The 23,179-nt window shown below is 35.9% G+C and overlaps 2 protein-coding genes across 15 annotated transcripts in view; one reads left to right on the top strand and one right to left on the bottom strand.

Annotated features, from left to right (window-relative positions):
- Window positions 1-715, top strand: part of LOC140750614 (uncharacterized protein ZK1073.1) — a 44,776-nt gene extending 44,061 nt beyond the window's left edge. For all 13 annotated transcript variants that reach the window (XM_073084274.1, XM_073084273.1, XM_073084264.1 and 10 more), the window contains one exon: window positions 85-715. In XM_073084274.1, the coding sequence (XP_072940375.1) occupies window positions 85-270 (186 nt within the window). In that variant the 3' untranslated portion in view covers window positions 271-715. The remainder of the gene's footprint in view (window positions 1-84) is intronic.
- A 2,126-nt stretch (window positions 716-2,841) lies between these two features.
- Tua3 (alpha-tubulin) lies at window positions 2,842-9,317 on the bottom strand. 2 transcript variants are annotated; one of them, XM_073084634.1, is made up of 9 exons: window positions 9,147-9,317; window positions 8,160-8,385; window positions 7,634-7,806; window positions 7,393-7,521; window positions 6,595-6,765; window positions 5,936-6,076; window positions 5,087-5,302; window positions 4,070-4,233; window positions 2,842-3,834 (listed from the first exon to the last, which is right to left on the bottom strand). In XM_073084634.1, the coding sequence occupies exons 1-9, from the start codon at window positions 9,147-9,149 to the stop codon at window positions 3,702-3,704; spliced, it is 1,356 nt and encodes a 451-aa protein (XP_072940735.1). In that variant the 5' UTR covers window positions 9,150-9,317; the 3' UTR covers window positions 2,842-3,701. The 2 variants fall into 2 exon arrangements, with proteins under 2 accessions (XP_072940735.1, XP_072940734.1); XM_073084633.1 differs by having other exon boundaries at window positions 8,160-8,389; window positions 9,148-9,317.
- Between the last annotated feature and the right edge of the window lie 13,862 nt (window positions 9,318-23,179).

Here is a 23,179-nt window from a genome sequence, read left to right as displayed (position 1 = left end):
CGAGAATGTAGATTATTCGTATCGGTTCTCGAGATTCGGCGAGAATGTGGAGCGGGCTTTAAGCTGTCGTGTTGTGCATTGCAGCCGGCGAAGGTGGCGCAGTCGCTGCTGCTGTTCTGCCAGGGGCAGGGGCAGCTGACGTCGCTGCCGCCGCCGGGCGTGGAGCGGCGCATGTCGCGCGCCATGTCCATGGAGGAGTACGACCGGCCCAACATCCGCCGCCTGTCGCTGACGCCCGGCGCCGCGGAGTCGCCGCCGCGCCGCCTCTAGGTGCTGGCGCTGGCCGGTTGCTCCGTAGCCGAGGAATCGGTCTAGCTCGCCGACCTCTACCTTCAAGCTTTTACTTGCCAACTTACCGACTTACGAACACGCTTATAAGTCGCTGTCAATTTGTAACCAAATACAAATATTCACCACTTATCAATCACTTACCTATATGTTATGTTTATTTATCTTATCCGTATTTTTACATTTTTTTTATTAATTAACGATTTGCTGTTATAAAAAAAAGAATAAGTAGGTAAATCGAGTCCTTAAAATCAACATTTACAGAAATTTAGGTTTTGTATAAGCGATTTGCTAGTTATTCTCCGTTCTTTTCTTTTCAGGATTTTATAAAAGACAAATACTATCTATACAAGAAAAAATATATTATTTAAGGATGATATTGATATGCATATCATGAGGATTATTAATAAAAGGATTAAATTCTTAACGAGTGTTTCTCAATCATAACAGACTCCTTCTTTATAACTCAGAACATCGGTCGTAATTGTTGGCAGAGTTAAAATTAGCTCAAAAGGTCGGCTTGCTTGCGAATTGTGGAATCATATGATTGAATGCTTCATCTTCGCGGTTTATTTTTTGGGTTGTTATTATTGGAGTCGATTGATGGCGGCTGAACTTTGGAGAAAGAAATCTACTATGGTTAAGTTGTTTACTATATTTTGTAAGTTAGCTATAATATTTAATGTGGTATTTAATTTGAATGTCATATTCCGTAAACACAGATTTTGTTATTGTACCTGTAACCACACACGCAGTCAGAATAACAAGAATTAATTAAAGAATGATTACAGTGTTATTAGGTGCAGTGCTTAAATAGGTCGTACTATACCTAACACTTCAATCTTATTTTGACGGAAATCTGTTATTATTGCTACATTGTTGTAGTACCTACATTTTGCAATTACGTGCCACTCTAAATTTGTAAAGATTCATGTTCTTTATTACGACCCTTTAATCGGTAAAGATGTATGCTAATTATTACAAAGAGTATATTTATATGAGTTAATTAATCGCGTAATTATTTAGGACCTTCGTAAAATCTGGCTTTTAAAATAGTTGATAAATAATAGAAATTATTATAGTGATATACCACACTTATACGATGATGTAAAATTGTATAAAATCGATGTAGGAAATCTTGTTAAAAGTAGAGATTTTAGCGCTCATAAATATTGGAACATTACACTTTATAAACCTTATATTATTTATTGAAGAGCTTATAAACAGGTATTGGTTATCGCTTATCATTTACACTGTAAATAAAAAATGAAAGCTAAAAAAATCAAATTCCATATTTTTAGAATATGTACGTGTCACTTATTTGGCAAATATGTATTATCAACTCCAAATATGTTTTTACTTATTATATTCAACAATTATTATAAATTATTTTCAATACCTACTATTTAATGAATCGACATAAATTAGTATTTAGAAAAATATTTATAGGATTAAAATCGTTATTATACTTATTTTATGGCTACAAATAATTATGTGCTGCTTATGTAAATGTAAATTTTAATAATATTATGTAGTTATGTTTAAATACCTTGTTTATAAATATCATCATTAAAATTCAACCGCTAAAATTTAATAGCTTATAAACATTTTGGAATATAAATGGACCAATTACCAATTTTATTATTACGTATCTATCTTGGAAAATATGAACATATTATATACACCCTATCTACGGAGGAATTTTAAATTTGGAACATTTATTTTGTACTTCTTATAAGTTATTTTAATAAAATTATAAATCTATTTAAATATTTTATTAAGTGCTTTTAAACAGTGACTTTCTGTAATGTCAAGTGATTTTTAAAATTAAATGCATGAATTTAGAAAATAGAATATGAAATAATGTGTTAGTAAATATGAATACGTCAAGAAGTTCGCTGAAATATATAGGTATGACGAATTGATGAAATTTTTCTAGAACATATCACGTAGCTGATAATATTGGTATGTAGACAGTATGTGAAATACCAATGACTGTTTGAAAAAGAAAACTATTTCTGATAATGTCGTGATCCGCGCATCGCTAGAGTCGAATGTGTCTTGTAACGAAAATATTTAGCACATTTTTGTATATTGTTCCTAATTGTTCATAATTGTGTGCGAGTTACCCTCCAAACGCACTAACAGGGATGGCTAGCCGGTTTTACAGTTTAATATACAGCCTTTTGTGATTAAGCGCAGTTAACCGTTATAAAATTCAGAGAAGAGTTAGCCGTCACAGAATGTAGAGAAGTGCGCTGATGCGTAGGAGCAAATTGTATTGTAAATTATTATACTTGTCTCGAATGTGAATGTGAGCTAATATTTATAGCAATAAATGTTACTGTGTACTTTGCGTATTTATTATTGCCTTACATTTGTGCTTGTTAATAAAATTAAAACCTGAATGAAATAAAATACAATATACCTATATTGCAATATACTTCATTAAAACGTGTGCATCTAGGAGTGCGTGGGTGATTGCTGTAACTACCTATTTAATTCTATATTAATAAAAATAGTAATAAGCTGAACTAAAAGGAAACCAAAATCTGGTAACAATCAGAACACTTTATTAAACAACAATGTCAAAACACTGTATACTTTTTGTATAGTTTAAACAACACAGACACAGATACAAGACAATTACACTTACAGTAAGCACTACAACGTCGCCGCGTGCTGACACGATCGCGAAAATACATCAAAAACGCATGTAAAAAGGCAATAAAAAAAAAACGTTTCTCCGTCCAGTATTTGCTACAAAAATTTGGATAAATGCAGAAAAAAGTCGAGGAAAAATCGCAAGTTTGCTCGACAGAGAAACAGGGAGGCACCGTTAGCGGTGAGTAAGGCAGACGAGCGTCGTTTCACTGAAGCGGACATTTTCGAACCTTTAATTAAATTTCGCAGGTCTGCAATAATAAACATTAAGAAACATGCGGCCGCGGTTTTGTGGCGTCCGCCTCGGCAGCGACGCTCTGCAGCCGACGTACACAGTACACACACGTGGATATTCAACAGAGTGTTCACAAGCGTGTACATTGAATAGTACATGTACACAGATGTGAATATTAAAGAACATTGTCAGAACAGTTGTATTGAATAAGAATATGTTCAATGATATTGAATATTAGAGATACCTTAATTATGTTAGATACCATAATAATGGTCATTAGATGTAAATATTTTATAAATATTAGGCAAGCCATTGTTATCAAGGTCCATAAGAAAATAATTAAAACCTAATATCACTGAACATGTACTTTAGACTAGCAGACATTATTAAAGCAATGCCAACAAACATGCGCACATGACGGGCGGCGCAAACGCGCGGCATGCGTCAAGCGCGTGACGTCACCGCGGGTGGTGTGATGTCACACCGCGCGTGACGTCATCGCGGGTGGGTGACGTCACAGCTCGTCGTCGCAGCCGGGCTGCATGTCCGACGTCTCGATGGCCACCTCGTCGTAGTCCCGCTCGAGCGCCGCCAGGTCCTCCCTCGCCTCGGAGAACTCGCCCTCCTCCATACCTTCGCCGACGTACCTATGTTACGAATAAAAAAATGTAAATATAACTGGTCCCTAGTAGTAGTAGTACTACTACTAATAGTAGTGACTATCACATAAACTCCACTTATCATTTTGAGAAGTGACCCGTGCCCAGCAGCGAGACAGTAATAGGTTGAAGACGACGACGACATTCGTTTAGTTTGCCACAAGTGTGTTGTATATTTCAAATTGGAACCCAAAATTCCTTGCATATAGAGTTGCAGACTAACCAGTGCACGAACGCGCGCTTGGAGTACATGAGGTCGAACTTGTGGTCGAGCTTGCCCCACGCCTCCGCGATGGCGGTCGTGTTGCTCAGCATCGACGCCGCGCGCTTCACCTGCGCCAGGTCGCCGCCCGCCACCACCGACGGCGGCTGGTAGTTGATGCCCACCTGAGGGAAACGTCGATAATATAGGAGTAGCAGACGAGCAGCAGTCCACCTGATGGTAAGTGGCTACTACTGCCGCCCATGGACATCCGTAATCACCCTAGATAGGATTAGATATTCCTACTTGAGATCAGCCACAGATGCACCGCTACTGAGGACGCGCCCTGAGGACTAAGCTGGAACGCCTCGGATAAGTATGTCTCCCTTACCACACCCTTCAATCAATCAATTCAATCCAGAACACAGCAGCGCTTAACACTGCTGTTATGAGAGAGAAATAGATGTGGCGGTGTCGAACCACAAAGGGTTTTACCACCTTCAAAAGCTGACTTTTCAGATAGTAAAAATAGGACCTGCAAAAGCAGTTCTTTGAGTATTCTTCGAATGCAAATTTCATTGATTGACTTCGACCGGGCTGACGTCGCGAAGTGTGCCTGATGAAGTGCGTGAAGTTACCGTGTTAGACAAATGTGTTTGAAGAATAAAATAATGTAGTAAAGCTTTCTTTTGCTTTAAGCCATTTATCTTGAACCTCTTGGACAGTTAGATTTTTACTTTTGGTGGCACCACTTTATGTTGCATAGGGTGAAAAATAAATGTTAAAATACAATAGATTTTCAACATGTACTGAGGCAAAAAAGTACGATAGAATTTTAAGGAGCTAAGTAAGAGTACCTACAATAATTTTAATTCTTATCGTTAAAATAATACACATTTTAACTACGAGCCAGAAGACCAATACTGACACTTTTAAAATTTATTTATTATCGTAAGAAAATGTTACAAAGGGGTAACCTGATGGCATTCTATACCCGATTAAACCCTAGGTGGATGCAGAAAATTAAATAGTACGTACTTTGAATCCCGTCGGACACCAGTCCACGAAGCGAATACCCGCCCTGCCCTTCATCGCGGCGATAGCGGCGTTCACATCCTTGGGCACAACGTCGCCGCGGTACAGCAAGCAGCACGCCATGTACTTGCCGTCGCGCGGGTCGCACTTCACCATCTGGTTCTGCGGCTCGAACAGCTCCGCGGTTATCTCCGACACCGACATGCCCTCGTGGTAAGCCTGTAATCGCGATTGGATCGTATTCAAGAAGAAACCACTTGGATATATCGACGGCAGCAAAGAACAAACGGCTATCTACAAAATCACTACTTGTAGATAGCCGTTTGTTCTTTGCTGCCGTCGATATGTAACAAAATTGAGTGGTTGGGGGAAAAGCTAAGACCAGACAAAGGATGAGCAATGAATTTTTATACTATAGGAGTAGCAGTCCACTTGATGGAAAGTGGCTTCTACCGCCCACGGACATCTGTAATCAATCCCAGATAGAATTAAATTCCTACCCGAGGTGGGCTACAAATGCGCCGCTATCCCTGAGGACTAAGCTGGAACGTCTCGAAATTACATTGATACAGTCCGTGTAAAACTGCTAGTCCGCTCTGAATATATAAATGAATCGCGTCGCCATAGCAAATTGTTTGACTACACCTCGCAACAACTTCAGAGCGGACTAACAGTTTGGCGCGCACTAAAACAAGATAGTTTATCATGTTGTGATTTACTGTGTTGTGATATACTATGTTGGGATATACTGTGATATATTGTATGTGATATATACTGAAATTAAAATCAAACTTCATTCGAAAAATGTTAAAAGGTCTTCCAAAAACAAATACAAAGGTATGGAAACCGTACCTTATCAGCGGAGACGACGGGCGCGTAGGCGGCGAGCGGGAAGTGTATCCGCGGGTACGGCACCAGGTTCGTCTGGAACTCCGTCAGGTCCACGTTCAGCGCGCCGTCAAACCGTAGGGACGCCGTTATTGATGACACCACCTACCATTTTATTAGTCTCATCTTTCGTATATTGGTTGGTAATCCTAAGTTCAAAGCAACTAGTATATCTATGTTTTAAAGTTATATGCCTATTATAAATTATCATTTGCTATGACGCTGAACACATCGTGAGTAACACTTGTGAGAATTCTTTAAAAAAGTTCTCCCAAGTGTGTGAAGTTTATATTGCACTTGGCCAGCAGTATACTATGGCCTAACGCTTCGTGAGGAAATGCGGCCCAGCAATGAGAAAACGGGTCAACGGCGACGAAATTGAAATAATACGTCATTCACCATAATTATAGCGCATGGAAATTTAATTTAAGCCATTGAAGAGATTGATTTTACAAATAATTCTATTCATTGTTGGTTACGATTTTTGAATAACTATATTTTTTAACAAATTCGAAAATCTTATCGACAATCATAATTAGTCTTATGATAAGCATTCCTGTATTGTGAACGCTTGAGAATCTAATTTGAAATTTCGTTCATATGATAAACCGGGTTTTATTAACCTGCGATATAAGCCTGTTGAGGTTGGCATACGACGGGCGCTCGATGGAGAGCCGCCGCCTGCAGATGTCGTAGATGGCCTCGTTGTCGACCATGAAGGCGCAGTCCGAGTGGCCGATGGTCGCGTGCGTCGTCAGCACCGCGTTGTACGGCTCCACCACCGCCGTCGACACCTGCGGCGTGATGGCGTTCTTCAAATCTAACTTGTTGGTTGCATAGATAAGTATAGATATCTCACCGCCTTGTAATTGAAGGAAGCCATTAAATGCCTTAAACGGCTGACCAATGTGTCAGCCGTTTAATGGCTGTCATGGTGCAGAGACAACTTTTCATTCGTAAATGAACTAAAAACTACATTTTTTAAATATTTTTCAAACACGAAAATAGATGACAGTAACAATTTTAATTGTAAAAACTGGTTACATTTTCTTGTTAGGAGTGAGTAATCTTTACTTATCTATGTTGTTTGACTAAGTATTTCAATGAAAAAAATTTTTTCAGCCAAAAAGCTAAATTCATCAGTTGACAATTAGTCAAATGATTTGAAGTCGAATATCTGACAATTTAAATAATAGGTGTGAAGTGGTAACATCGGTATTTTTATGTCTTTACGCTTGTAGCATCATAATAGGATCATCACATTGTTTATCAGGTGATATGAATACACTACCAAAACTGAAAAGGAATAACTAATGATTCATCATTTAGATATCTTTCTGGCCGTGTAGCAAGTCAGATACGCTTAGCGTATCAAAGTGACGCCATGCAGTTTTGTTAAAATAAATATGTAACTTTCCTACCTGTGGCGCTGGATAGATAGCGAACTCCAATTTGCTCTTCTTGCCGAATTCCTCAGAAAGTTTCTCCATAAGTAGTGACGTAAATCCAGACCCAGTTCCTCCGCCGAACGAGTGGAATACGAAAAAGCCCTGGAAAAAACATTATATCTTCACCTATTGTAAAAACCACCTTATATAAAATAAGCCTATGTAACAATAATTTCCCTACTTGTATCCTTAAGCCCTACTACTACAACATCACCTGCAATCCAGTGCACTGGTCCGCCAGTTTCCTGATGCGCTCCATGACGGGCCCGAGCACCTCGCGGCCGGTGGAGTAGTGTCCTCGCGCGTAGTTGTTCGCCGCGTCCTCCTTGCCCGTGATCAGCTGCTCCGGGTGGTACAGCTGGCGGTACTCGCCGGACCGGACCTCGTCTGTTACCAAGTTAAAGGAATCCTTGAAGGTAGGATCAAGAATACTTATTGTAAATCTCACTTAGGTAACTGGCCATGAAAAGAGTCATACCAATTACTCGTATCACGGTCGATATGTTTGATAACAATGTCGGTTAAAAATCCTTAACAAAAAAAAAAGAAAAAGATATTTCTTATTTTTTTATCACCTTAGGGATTTTTCAGCACGGGGTTAGTAAATGTCTTTCCTATCGAAAAAATAGACATTTCCGAAGTAAGGACCAGTAGAGTTAAATACCTTCTCATATTGATGTTACCTATCATATAGTATTCATCCATTCAACAATTACTTGCAGAATCAGACATCAGCTAACCTATAACAGTTTCCTCGAGATCTACCATCACGACCCTGGGCACCATCTTGCCCCGGTCTGCTTCAGAGAAGAACGTGTTGAAGCAGGAGTCCGTGGTGTTCAGGTCGGCCTCCGAGCACGGCAGCGTACCGTCGGGCCTGATGCCGTGCTCCAGGCAGTACAGCTGCCAGCACGCCACGCCCATTTGCACGCCGGCTTGCCCCACGTGCACCGAGATGCACTCCCTCTGCCGAAGAAATCAGACGGAGTACAAAATGCATAATTGGTAAATTGTCCTAAGATTCCGGTGCGATGGAAATACATCGCCATACCATGTCCCACTGCTGCCCCATATTAGCCATAATCTATTTGTCTTCCCCAAGATACATTGAGAACCAAAGTTTACAACACCTTTTGGCCAAATGTTGGCTTGGTTGATTTGGTTGACCAAACTAGAAGACGCACCTATGATACTAGGTTATCTAGGCTAGTTCCTTGGTTAATTAGTCACCAGGACCTATAAGCGGAGCGGCGAGTGATTATTTATGAACAAAGAAAAATTGGGTTATAAAACAATAAGCAGCTGGAGTTATAGCATAACCAGCTTATCATTTAAATAAGAAAAACAGTTATGTAAAATAAAATCCTGTGATGATGATAATTAGAAGCAAAAAACAAAAGCTTTGTCCCTCGTGTCAACTGTCATGTCAAAAACCTTGTGGCCCAGTCTGCTCATCGCTGGGCAAGCTTATTTTTACCAGAAGATTTTAAAGCACGGCATTATTATACCAATAATAATTTTTATAAAACGGAAAACAGCAAAGCAAAACTACAGCGTGTAAATCTAAATTTTAGTTATAAAATATTATTTTGTCAGAAACTAACAAAAACGCCACGCAAGTATGAAATAGTACAAAAATACACAATTACTGAATAAACCGTCTACAGTCACTCACTGTTGATATCTTCAAAGCACACAATACGTAAAAAACAATATTAGAAACTTACCATATTGTTACTAGTAATTTTGTTGAAAACGGCGTAAAAAATAAATATAAAAAACTATTTAGAAAAACATTCAAATAAAAACAGTTTTACAAAAATTTTGGCTGGAACTGAAATTTTGAAGAAAATTGCGAATCTGCGACCGTCCGATGGGCCGCTCGGATCTATTGTTCCTTGTCATTCCATTTTTGAATTCGATTATGTTTTTATTTTGAAATAATTTAGTGCCATCCAGTACAATGAGTTTAAATTATTTCTAAAAAGGTCTTGTGATATATACGAGAAATTATGTTCTTAAATTATTTTTTTCGAAATGATATATTAAATTTAAATTATTCCTAGATATTTTTTCTTAACTTCGTCATTAAGTATTTATTTATGGCTACTAAAAGACATTTTTAATAGTAGACCGAATAAATATTTCTAAAGTATAATTCTTTAAAAACTTAGCATTTACTGTATGGCGAATTCTCGAGGGTAAGTAACAAGTGGGGGAAAGTTTAGGGGTTGTGCTTTGAACTATTAGAGGACAATGGCGAATCGATGGGGCCCCATGGCGGCCATGCGTGCCCCAGGGATGCTGGTACACTGCGTAAGTTAATTTGCATTTTTGTGTTTATTCATCTCTTTAGGGCAGTCGTTTTGAGTTTGACAAGCGTTATTGAATTCAGGGAAGCAAAAATTAGGAATTTTAGATTTATAAATATAATAGATTCAGGATAGATGAGACCATTTATTGGGTGTATTTTAGGTCAAATAGGAAGTGATCCCAATTTTAATGGTAATGTAAATCGTATTGCATGCATCAACCAAGTACGTCCAAAGACATTATTTATCAATACTAAAGAGGATTCGTCTTGTACCTGAAGTTAATCACAGATACGCTGGTACCCGAGGACTACATTTAAACAACATCTGTTAAACCAGTACACGGCATGTGAAATTTATTTAATATTTGTTGCTTACACAATTGCTTAATAACGGGTGTTTTTTGTAGAGGTATAGAACTTTAAATTGCAATAAAACAACGATAGATTATTCGATGGACATGTTTTTTTTTTATTCGAAAGATAATCTTGTGGCATTACATTTTAAATATGATTCCTGGCATATGACTGCCACGACTGGCTCGGATGTAGTCCAATCTGGACGTCCAATTTTCGATTACTTTTTCCAACATGTGTGGCCGTATATCGGCAATAACACGGCGAATGTTGTCTTCCAAATGGTCAAGCGTTCGTGGCTTATCCGCATAGACCAATGTCTTTACATAGCCCCAGAGAAAATAGTCTAGCGGTGTTAAATCACAAGATCTTGGAGGCTAATTCACAGGTCCAAAACGTGAAATGAGGCGGTCACCAAACGTGTCTTTCAATAAATCGATTGTGGCACGAGCTGTGTGACATGTTGCGCCGTCTTGTTGGAACCACAGCTCCTGGACATTGTGATTGTTCAATTCAGGAATGAAAAAGTTATTAATCATGGCTCTATACCGATCACCATTGACTGTAACGTTCTGGCCATCATCTTTTTTGAAGAAGTACGGACCAATGATTCCACCAGCCCATAAAGCGCACCAAACAGTCAGTTTTTCTGGATGTAAGGGTGTTTCGACATACACTTGCGGATTAGCTTCACTCCAAATGCGGCAATTTTGTTTGTTGACGTAGCCATTCAACCAGAAGTGCGCTTCATCGCTAAACAAAATTCGCTTATGAAAATCGGGAACAACGGCAATCTCGTTTTGGGCCCATTCGACGAATCTACGCCTTGCTTGATGATCGTTTGGCTTTAATTCTTGCACAAGTTGGATTTTGTAAGCACGCAAACGAAGATCTTTCCGCAAAATTGTCCATAAAGTGGATGGACACAGATCCAATTCCTGTGCCGTGTCGTGTAATGTGTCGGATGGACTCATTTGGGTCTTCCTCAATGCTACGCTCTACAGTAGCAATAGCTTCTTCTGTACGCATCGTACGGCGTCTCTGGGGATGCGAGTTATCAATGAGAGTAAACGTGGTGCGAAAACGTTCCATGGTTAACCGAATTAACTGCTCTGATGGACGATTTTGTCGACGATAAAATGGACGTAGTGCGCGATACGTATTTCGCACAGAACCATTGTTTTCGAAATAAAATTGCACAATTTGCAAGCGTTGTTCAGGCGTGAGTCTATTCATGATGAATTGCCAAACCAAACTGAAAATAAATCACTTGACAGCTGTTAAATCGGTCGCCATCTTGAAAAGTAATGCCCACTTAAAGTTCTATACCTCTAAAAAAAACACCCGTTTTAAGTAAAATATAAATGTACTTTTGTCGAGTCTACATATTTAGAGCTTACAGGTACAGAGATCTTATAGAGCTGTTTATTGTAGGTAATTTCAGAATTTATAAGCCAAAATTTACGCAAAATTAGACAATTTCCAAAATAGTCTGTAATCTACATTTAATTTTTACCCCGAAATTAGTCAAGCGCGCAAGAGCTAAGAAAATCAATGCTCGTTTATGAATACATGGGGCACATAATAAAAGTACACACTCGAAACAATAATATTTGGGGTCTTAAAAGCCGGGTCAATAAATCTAATCCTTTCTCTTATCACGTAATTCGCGCTGTCACGGGCAGTCATTGTGGTCCTTGTAAATATTCGAATGCAAAGTCGCAGGCCCTCGTATTTTGAATACATAATTGCGTGACATTGTCACGGCGGTTGGCGTGACTGCAACGTGACATCGATTCGATAAGGTTGCTCGAATGACAAACACTTGTACCACTCGGATTTTTAATGGGAACATGTAATTATTGTTACAATGTTGGAGATGTAACATTTTTGTGGTTGCGGGAATTTTTGATGATATTTGAACAGTATTTCTGTTGATTGAGTATGGATAATACCTTAATTATCAGTAGCTACAACCATATCTGGATGTTTTTAGTTTTTTCATTATTTTATTAACATTTGACTTTCTATCTGAAATTCATCTTTTAATACATTGTAATTTTAAATTATGTTTTTGTAAGAGAATTTTAGTGAAACATTACTATATTACATTACTAAGGTTTTGATATAATTATTTATTTAAGTTATGTTTCGTTGTTCTATTACTTATGTAATTTAATTTGGATATTACTACTTTATTTAAGTTACTACTGACGCGTATTGATGCCTGCCACCCGGTCGAAATAGAACAAAATCCTTGCTACGTATGTACTCTACCTAAACATCATTTTATAAATTTTTAAGCTGCTAATTCTTGATGATCAAACGAGAATTTTTAATGTTGGACATGAAATCCTATCCAAATCTCCTGCGTACATTAGCGATGAAGCTTTTGACAAATAACCGCCGGCCGTTGGGAGATCAGAGAGAACGATGCGATTCTATCTCTACAATTATCGCTAATGCCTTTGATAACATCTTTTTGTCCTGTCGTCATGTGACATTGAAATTTTCGAAACGTTTTAAAAAATCTGGTCTAAATTCAGTAAATATTGTTGTTCAAGTATAGACTTTATTTTTAAATATATATTGGTTGGTTTCTTTTCAGATTTGTTTTAACACTACAAAAATCTATTAAAATTGATTAAATATTTACCATATTTTTATACCTAAGTTTAAGTAGTTGTAGTACATAACAATATTTTGTAAACAACAACTGCATTTTAGTGCATAATTTCACTTATATTTTTTTATCGTAAAACATTATCGCCGTGTCGATCGGTCGTCAAAAAATAGATTCAAAGGACATAAAAACAAATCCGAATCATCCAGCCCAGCGACGTCATACAACGTGAATGCCTCTAGGTGTGGCCACAATAAAAAATCCAATTTGATCCACGGAGGCGGAATAATGAGTGCTTTTTACCGGCTAATCCGGATCAGATAACTGGCAACCCTAATGCGATGCACGTTTGATATTCATGATCATTCCCCCAATCATCGGAATAGAAAAAATATCGTATATGGTAGACCATGTTTAAGGTGCTATGTTTAAGGTACAATTCTTTGACTTGCCAGCATCCACAACTGTCACTATTTCTGCTTTGTATCGTTAATGTAGCGCCGATGTTTTGATTTGAAAGATCTGTTCTAGTAGTCTGTGATTAATTTTACTGGTTGTGAGTATTTAACAATCGGTAGGCAAAATGCTGGGTTGGGTGGCCAATAGCTTAATCTTGTTCACACCTAAAGCTATATGAATTTTGGTCATATATATCACCAAGGATCTGATCTTCAAAATATGAAAGGAACAGTCTCTAATTTTGACCGTTACGCCATTTTTCCATGTCTTGGCCATAGTCCATAATTTTCCATGGTATGCCGATTTTGTTGGCTGCACTCCTGTTTGAGCGACTTCATTCATTTAGGAACAGGACATCCATATAAAATGTAGCTAAGTCATAAAATATAAAAGCTATTCCATGCAACATATACAAATATATGGAGGTAAATTTTATTGCTTAATATTTATTAAATGGTTGGCATTCAGATCAATTGTGTCGCGGGGAAATAATAATAAAATGGAAACGGTGGCGACGAAGCTCGCTCGGAAAGGCGGTAATTAAATCTTGAGCGAGAGGGGTCGCTCAATGATCCAGGTGCCGTGGGGTACGCTTGCAGAGAGCTTGTTTGTATTTTGTACAGTAGAAGTTTGGATAAGTTAGCTTTAGTGTTTCTAATATTGACTTTTCAATTTTTTATATTATATTTTTATAATATGATTTGTAATTTTTTTTTGTTGATTCACCGATTTGTTAACGCTTAATACATTTTTTTTTAATTTTCCCCCTACCAACTTAATAATAGTACAATTTATAGTACTAAAATTAATTTTTTTCATAGATATATTATATTAAGTAGCGAAAATACATTCATTCATTAAATTGACACATTGAATTATTGAAAAATAATTAAATTAAGATGTAACATCATTTTCCAAATATATTAACTTATATTTTTACATACTAATACATAATACATTTTTGTAATAAATTAATAACTTTAAAGTCCATCAAGTGCAGTTGCAGTAACCCCAAAAACGAACTGCTTCACCCAAAAAACACAACATTACACTTTTTAGCTCGCATGTACTTAAAACCAGCACTCGTTTTGGGTCATGAAACACGATTTTGGGCAAAAATCCATTTTTTCGATAAAAAGTTGCATGAAAGAAATGCATTGTTCGATGTTCGGTGCATGCGACAGATGGGGCGAGCGATAAGGGTAAACGGTTTGACACCGACCAATCGGTCAAATAATGCAGCTTTTGGAGAAATTTCGGTCGAATAAAAGCTCCTGATTTGTGAAATGTGAGGATTATTCGGAAATATTGTTTGGATTTCGACATTAATTCGTTGTTATGTAGTAGCTCTAGGAATATGTCGGGAAGAATATACACGAATGATCTAACTTAACTCTAAACTCTTTGCCTAAACCTAAAAGTATATTTGAAGATACCTACGTAAATGCACAGATTAATAACGTAAGTAAATGTGCGGTTTATAAAGTATTTTATCTTTCGAATTACATACGTATTTATTTCTAGTTGAAGTTGGATATTAACATTAAAATTTCAAGCCATATTGCATATTCTGAGATATATTAATTACTCTTCTGACTAACCTCTCCTGTACGTTTCATAATGTCTATTTAACGGCAGCAAAGCCGATAATCACAAATGAAGGTCGTGAAATTACGATATTAGTGGATTCGTCACGCGTAGGAGTCATTGGGGACTCTACGTCAATATTTATTTATTTTCGACAGGTTATTTTATGCTAGTTATATTCCCATTTATGTGGGACAGTTATTAGTTGCTTATAAAGTATAACCATTTTACAAGCTTGGAGTATATTCCATTACGCTGCTCTAATGCGCATAGATGTAAATATACCAAATGTAAACAACTCGCGTGGCATATTTTCCTATTGAAAGAAAGAAAGAAAGAAAGAAAGAAAACATTTATTTTTATTGCCCTCTGTAATATTTTTGACAAGGCCCAATGACAGCAATGATAACTATTGAGACCAAAGCCGTAAGGTGTTCTCATCCAAGCGCGCATAACAAGACACTAGCGGACACCAATTCAACTCCTGACCGCCCTCGTCGTTGCTTAACTCCTTTGATTAAGTATAGTCCGCGCCATACTGCTAGTCCGCTCTGAAGCTGTTGCGAGCAGTCATACAATTTGCCATGGCGACGCGATTCATTTCTATATTCAGAGCGCATTAGTAGTTTTACGCGGGCTATACATTCTCTATGAATCGTTTGTTAAAGTAATAACTTTTAGCAAGAGCCATAGTTTTAAGACTATGTTATTATTATGCATAAATTACCGATTGTGTCAAATTTGCTAAATATTAAGTATTTACCCCTTTGCTATCGGTTGCAACTTAAACAGATCTACTATCTTTAACAAGCTTTTGTGTTACGGAAACCGTGGCGTGTGGCGGTAAGTGAGGAAGTGTGTCGGACACGTGGCGGACCTGTGGCGACCATGTCGTGTTATAAGCTAATTTGTTGTGGGTGGGTTAGATGCGTTGCTCAATTACATTGTTATTAAAAGATATTTTAATTGAAGATTCTTATCTTATCGTATCTTATCTTATCTTATAGATATCTTTATCTAAAAAGCAAATGTATAAACTGAGCAAAGTAAGTCTAAAGGTCGATGTGATTGTTTGATGCCATATGTCTGTTAGATATTTATTATAACGTTTTCTAAACTTGTATCTCCAACAGCATTTTAGAAAATCAAGAATCCTTATTAACTCTAGCTACCAGATAGATTATCGCTTGCTGCAAGGGCAAAGGAAAAGGATTATAACGGGCCACGAGCTGGGAGAAAATTATTCTCACTGCCACACAGCTAGTGTACACTTATTTTACTAAAAACTTAAGTAAAAGAATATCTATTATTGTAAACATTTTTCGCAAGCATCAAATCTATGTGAATATTGCTAATCTGTGTGGTTAATGACACTTAAGTGCGGTAATCGTCTGTGGTTGGTGTTGGCGATGCGACACGCGCGACCTCAAGTGGGATAATGTCAACAGTCGCAGGAAAATGATGGGTATAATTGTATATTTAGAAGGCTATTTGTATTTTAGGGTTGATGAGATTCGATAGGTGTCGTGAGAATATTTTTTAGTAAAATGAAAAAAAAAATTGTTACGTTGTATATGTGTGTAAAACCTATGTAAGTATAGGTATACTAACGCTCGTTAGTAATAAATTAATTTCAAATTTAATGGAAATTAAATTATCTTGTTAATAAATCTAATTAAATGTTCTTAGGCGACGATCACTGCTGTTTGTTATAATTATGTTCCTGTTATGTATGTATACTGTTATCTTTGAAAATGTTTGAAACTAAAGGGCTAAAAGTTATTTAAAATCCATCACGTATTACAACTTCTATTTAAGTCACACAAAAAAATTAAAATAAACATTTCGTTTTCAAAAGATTTATATAAAACCGTGGGAGTTATTTACCAATATTTGGTTGCCTCGCTTAAACAACTCAGTGCGAATGATAGCACTTGAGCATTGTGATTAGCGATTTAGCTAGGACACGCTCGGCCTCAAGTGGGATAATATCAAAAATTACACAATATTTAAAAAGCCATCCGCATTTGCAGGGTTGATGTCGAGAGTGGTGTGAACATTTTTTATTATGTTGTGAAATGACAATGATATTTAAAACCATAAGTGGGTTATTATATCACTGCAAGTTTTAAGTGGATTTAGTTGGTCTATGATATTTTATGTTCGTTAATAGCCGTGAGAAGTGAGAAGTGAGGCTATTTTCATGCCTTGCCATGGCCCTAAAGTGGGATTTGTTGTTGTCGATGTCATAAAAGCAAATAGATCGAAAATACAAATCTACAATTTTCCTTTAGCTTTAACTTGTCCGCCTAACAAAGACGCCGAATGTCACATTCAACGGACACAATTCACATGGTAATTCAGCGACTTCTTCCTTATGTATTTTGTAAGGAATGAACGTTTTTTTGAAGCTTTTCACAATGTTTTTTATTGTTAAAAAATGCTTTTTTTTGTGAGAGTCAAATCTTGCAAGTTAAATTTGTCGCACTTCATGGTATCCGATTGAGTTAAAATTTTTAAACTTTTTGTTTGGATGACCATCATGCATAATTGGTATGGTGACGTTGTTCTAAATGCATAATGGCGGACGCCCCAACATGACAAGGCAATACGAAAAACAAACTAACGTTACTAAAAAGCTCACTCTTTTGCTCATTTTTGTAAATTCATAAGGCTTAAACTAATTAATGCAGCGTCTTCATTATCTGCTAATATGAAATTAAATACAAAACAAGCAAAATACTGTTATTATAATCTAATTGGCAGATGGTGTGAAATACCACCATCAACACGTGCGTTGCACGCGACCAGTTGAGTTGCACACTTTCGCCATGCGGCGCCACTTGTTACGCAGCAATTTAAACTATTTGTATATTAATTATCTTGTTTAGGGCTTAATTCTGGTCTTATGACATGCTGTAGCAATATAAATCGTAATCCTTTTATGAAGTACCAATAATTATGTAAATGGAATTAATAAAATTAGAAGTCTGTTAAATTGCTACGATAAGGCTAGTTTTGTGACATGTAGCTCTTACTGTTTCGATATTACGATTTTCTTTCAGCTATTTAGAGGTCCCTCTCTAACTAACTTCAAATAGTAGAGGTATTCTTCCAGTGTCCGTGTAGTCCTGGGACCGGAATAGAGCTACGGTATATCCTGCCTGTCGGAAGAAGCGTCTAAATGGGCACATCTGAGCACGAATCTTAGCTCGAACCTGAGAACCCGAGAAGGACAACAGCATGTGCGGCACACATAACATTGCAAATTGCAAACACCTGAAAGAAGGTGTGGGATGAGCGTAAAGCTCGCTCGGACAACGCCTGACATAAGCCTAAGAACTTGTGAGGATAATTACTTCTTCTTAATCATAAAGATGGTCGCATCCTATATAAGTTAGCAACTTACTTTTAACAAAACACAATAAATATATGCCTAATTGTTACTTTAAATTTTTACTTTTTTACTTAATGTAAAAAATGCGAATAATTAAAACTACAGATGCGCTCTTAACGTCAATGACGTCACGTTATTATCTTTACAAACACACACAAAGGTGCAGTTGGTTTTCAATCAGCCTCAAGAGCTGAGGGCATCGACGGACAAGCGCACCAAATGTTACAATAGATATTTAAAAGTAGGGCGGTTCTTTTATATTAAACCCTATACTAAGAACATAAAGTTTGTTATAAATACGGTTTATAAATTTAATATGTCTGGTGTAGTTGTTAAGTGAAAGGCATAAGGTTGATATTGCCGCTAAATGTGTTGCGTATAGTCAGATGTATAGACGTTGAGTGTTTTCGGTTGAAAGGAGAATAAACATTGTTGCTGTAATTGTTTTGATACCACTATGATGTTGTTAGAAATAATAATAATAAGCTAGAAGGATGGAGGTTCTCTATGTAAGGCTTTTTTATTTTTTTAAGAGAAAGTGATTATTATTAATACTTTGTACGTTGACAACACACGTAATTATGTCGGCGTGTAGAATGCGTTAAAGAGTTTTCAATACAAAAAGGTTTCAAGTTGGCAAAACAGAAACAGTAACTTATAATTTGGATAAAATTTTAAAAAATTGTTAATAAAATACGTAGATACTTAAAAATCTTCAAAGTATAATGTGTAGGATCTGTGACGACTCTATGTTAATTAATTCAAATAGGATAAAAATTCTTAACTTTTAAACTTAATATTATAAGTGAACGTTACTACTTTATCCAAATACAGGTTTGGAGTCAAAAACTATTACTTATCTAACAAGTATAATTATAAAACAAATAGAGCGAATTTATTATCTGCGCTTATTATTTTCATAATATACCAAACCCATGAAATTGTTCCAATCACAGCCATAAATCGATCTCGCAAAAATAAATAGTCACCGTGTTATAAATTATTTATAACACATATTTGCCCAGCATCGAATATCAATAGATACTCCCCTAGCTCTGTGGCCACCAATGTAGACGGACCTCGTTCATACATTGTAGGGAAGATTGTTGAGAGATATTATTTTATGGTTGGTTTACTTAATTTATAGAAATATTTAAAATATGTGCAACATTGCTTTTCTTACAATTCTGCACATTATTACCTTGTATTATTCTCTAAATAAATAATTACACAATGGTTTCATAAAGCCTACAATAAAACAAACATCACTGTTTTTTATTTCTTCAATATACTTTGTATTTATAAAGCTCAAGAAGAAATTATGTTCAGTGGTAGTATTGGTTACTGTAAACTTCGGGATAGTTAAAATAAAGTTACAGATCTTTATAAATTGGTTTACGTCACTTACTAGTAAGCTACTGAAATCACAATTCATTGTTGTAATTTCAACTTTACACTATACACATATAAGTCTAAATGGTATTAGTGCCTTCTGAAATGATAAAAGTAAATACAGTGTCATATGTTAAGGTAATTTGCGGTGCAGTCCATTCATCTCTAGGTATTAGAGGATCGATTCTGTTTTATGAGGGTTCGGTATGAATAATTGATTTATTTTTATGCTGGTAAAAGTTAAGCTTCTCTAGAAATTTGAGTAGCTACCTACTGCTATAGATAATAAATTCTGTAAACATTTTTTATTAGTAGATAGGCACGCGTTTGATCTCGATCTTGCTTGATGGTAAGCGTTGATGAGGCCTAAGATGCGACACGCTTGCATTTTTTACACAAAACATTTCTTTTCAGGGAACCTCTAAGTTTAGCATAGGCACAATAATTGGTCGATATATGATGGTTTAAAACACAGTTTTAATAACATCAGATAAAATCCCATAAGAATCTTTATTGTATGAAAATATGTTAGCCGTAACATAAAGTAAAAGATCTTTTAACACCTGTGAAACCGCGTAGCAATCTTATCGTTACCGATTCGATGCTTTAGGTTTCGATTTCTAGCCAAGCAGACTTATAAATATTATATTTTTTTCAAGATATTAGGTCTGGTGATTTGTATGAGTACCTATATCTTTGTGTCCATGGTCACTCCAACAAAGACAATCCTAGTATTTATATATGAATATATAGAATCAACTGTTATTTATTTCTATAAAATAATTAATTCTTAACCATTGCTTCACCCTTTAGTAGCGATGGTTTTATCCTAATGATTTTAATAATCACTCGAGGCACCCTTAACTCTACTCCATTAAAAAGTGAATCAAATATTAGTTTAACTAAACAAACGGGCCGCTGTGATGAATGTAAAAGGAGCACAAACGGACAGACAGACAATTAGCCCGAGGCTAGTTATAGCTAACATTGGGTTCGTTTGTTTTGTTGTGTTTGTTTTTAGTTTGTAGATATAGCCACTGTTTGATTGGAGAGGGTCAGAGGACGGTGACGGTTTTTAATTCAATTTAATTTACGGCAATCTATCAGTGATCTCAAAATACCGTCATTTTCTAAACTCAGGGATGAAAATGAATGCTTAATTTTAAAATCCGTAACTGCGGGCGCGTAACGATCAGAATTGCATGCATTTAATTGTATTTTTAATATATCAAACAATAAATATTTACCTTAATAAACACAATTTTACATATAACACTATAAATGAAACGATAACTATTTTCTGTTACATAATTAAAACGGTACTTATACATTACAATTTTGAAAATAATCATTATGAGTATTAAGTCGGTGCATAGTGCATACTCTAACAATGAATCGTCAAAGAAAGAAACAAATGAAGGTATCCTCTATCAAACATACTGAAGGTGGCATAATAAATCACAAACCAAATTTCTTGTTAGCAAAATCAATATTTAATAATGAATCGCACCAGACTTCTGAGGGGAACAAATGGATTTATCCCAATACCCCGTAGGATTAGTGGTTAGCGGCATTGTCAGGGAAATAAATGACGTAGATTCGTGGGGAGATAAAGCTAAGTATGACATTTAGTATTCCGCTACTAATTTGTGGGGCTCTCGCATCGTAAAAACCATGTATTTAGAATTCTAACAGAATTGTTAATGGTATTTCTGCATAATAAATAGGATAGTTATAACTCCTTAAGATAAGACGATAGTGAATGATTAAGGACTACTTACAATAGTCAATAGTGACTAAGGTAAGAAATAAGTAGTTAAGTAGTTTAACATTAAGAAATACTTAAATAATACGACGGTTTCGGAAGTAACTTTCCTGTTGTGGTGTTACGCAATTGTTAATAAAGGCATGACGCACGTGTATATTTTCTTTCAAATTAACTTGAGTTATGTAAGTGTATGATATTTTTAAAGAGTATGAATAACGATGGCCACTGTAACAACAAATACTAAAAGTAAAAATAGCTTGAAAATTAATGGGGTTCGCCATTCAAGAATCCACAATTTTCTCTTTTCCTATTAGCGTAATAGTTAAACAGTTCAAATTTTCACAATGCAATTACCTACTTCTATGGCTGCTATGATATCAATTACTAAATAAATAAAAAAATAATGGCACGAGACATTCTGTATACTACTTTGACTCGCTCTTGGTCAATTAATTCAATTTGTTGTTTTTATTGATAGATCTTAATAATTAGATTAACAGTTAAACTAGTTTAAAATAATATATAGTTTCGTTTGTTGTTTATGTTTAGTTTAGAATTTTGTTTATGTATATACATGTCTAATGTTATTAAATGTCGGTTTCAAATAAAAAAAATTCGTAATTGATAGATCTTGTGTGATATAAGTGATTTTAGCCTGTGGTACAGTTTAAATTGCTAGTGGTACGATTAAACCGCCTCGTCGGCGAAGACCTCCAGGATAACTTATTTTTAAGGATGTTAAACAAAGGTAGAGTTCCTTTGAAACTTGATTTTCCTGTATTACAAGATAAGAAGCTTTCTTTCAATTGTTGGTCATCGTTGTAAACCTTATAGTCAAGTAATTATCGACTTTCCTCTATAACGTATCATATTTCCTCTATAACATATAACATACTTTGTTCCTAAATTTTTTTCTATGCCTATGAATTAGTAAAATTATTATCTACTAAAACATGGTCGTACTGAATCTTAGGCCGATAAATAGGGGTAGTGTGATAATACTATTCAATACCTCGTGTCAATGGAACAATGCCTCTATCAGCTCTATCATACGTGGTCCTATTTCTGACATGTCCAAATTCATAGCAAATACAGATACCAACGAAATAGGCCGTAACGAATTTCCAAAGCAAACATTTAGTGTAACACGACACAACGGGTGCTTTTGCTTGCAAAATAAACTTTATCGTTTGCAATAGCTCTTATTACATTGATTTAAAGGCGAAAGTTGTACACTCTAGCTCAAAATAAAGTGTGGTAATGTGAGCAGATTCCGAACAATGCGCCTGCGCAGGGGTGCGCTATCCATTCACAACTTTTCGCTCTTTAACGAGCATTGTTCCAATTTGATTTATATTCATGGTTGTATTATTACAAGGCGGTAAATCAAGTGTGAATTCTCTTTCTGTTTAATCGACTACTGGAAAAGCAGATGAAATCATTTGACTCACTGTTAACGTCAACGTTTATTTACTTTATTTTATTGATTTCGTTGTTTCTAGGAAAATGTAGTGTAAAATCGATATGACAAGTACTTTGAATTGCTCTACAAAATACGTATTATGTACAAATTCACAGTAAAAAAATGCTATAGATATTGATCCTTCGTTCATTTTAATTCCTTAAAAAAATTGTCTTATCACTTTAAAAGACGCATTGTGTATTTATATAGAAGAAAAAATAAAATATGCAACGGTTAGAGAAAATAAAAAATATATTTTATTAGAATTTCACATATGACTAGATACTTACATTTTTTACATAGTCTTTGAATAGTGTAACCTAGCGGCATAATTCGACATTATTGTCTTTAGAATTCTTAAACTAAACATTGTAAAAAATAGTAAAAATATATTTGATGGCGAT

This window comes from Epargyreus clarus, unplaced genomic scaffold (genome assembly GCF_041222505.1).
Source record: "Epargyreus clarus isolate Ecla_fem2 unplaced genomic scaffold, WU_Ecla_fem_2.2 ptg000021l, whole genome shotgun sequence".
In the NCBI taxonomy this organism is placed as follows: Eukaryota; Metazoa; Arthropoda; class Insecta; order Lepidoptera; family Hesperiidae; genus Epargyreus; species Epargyreus clarus.
This window is presented reverse-complemented; position numbering and strand designations above follow the sequence as displayed.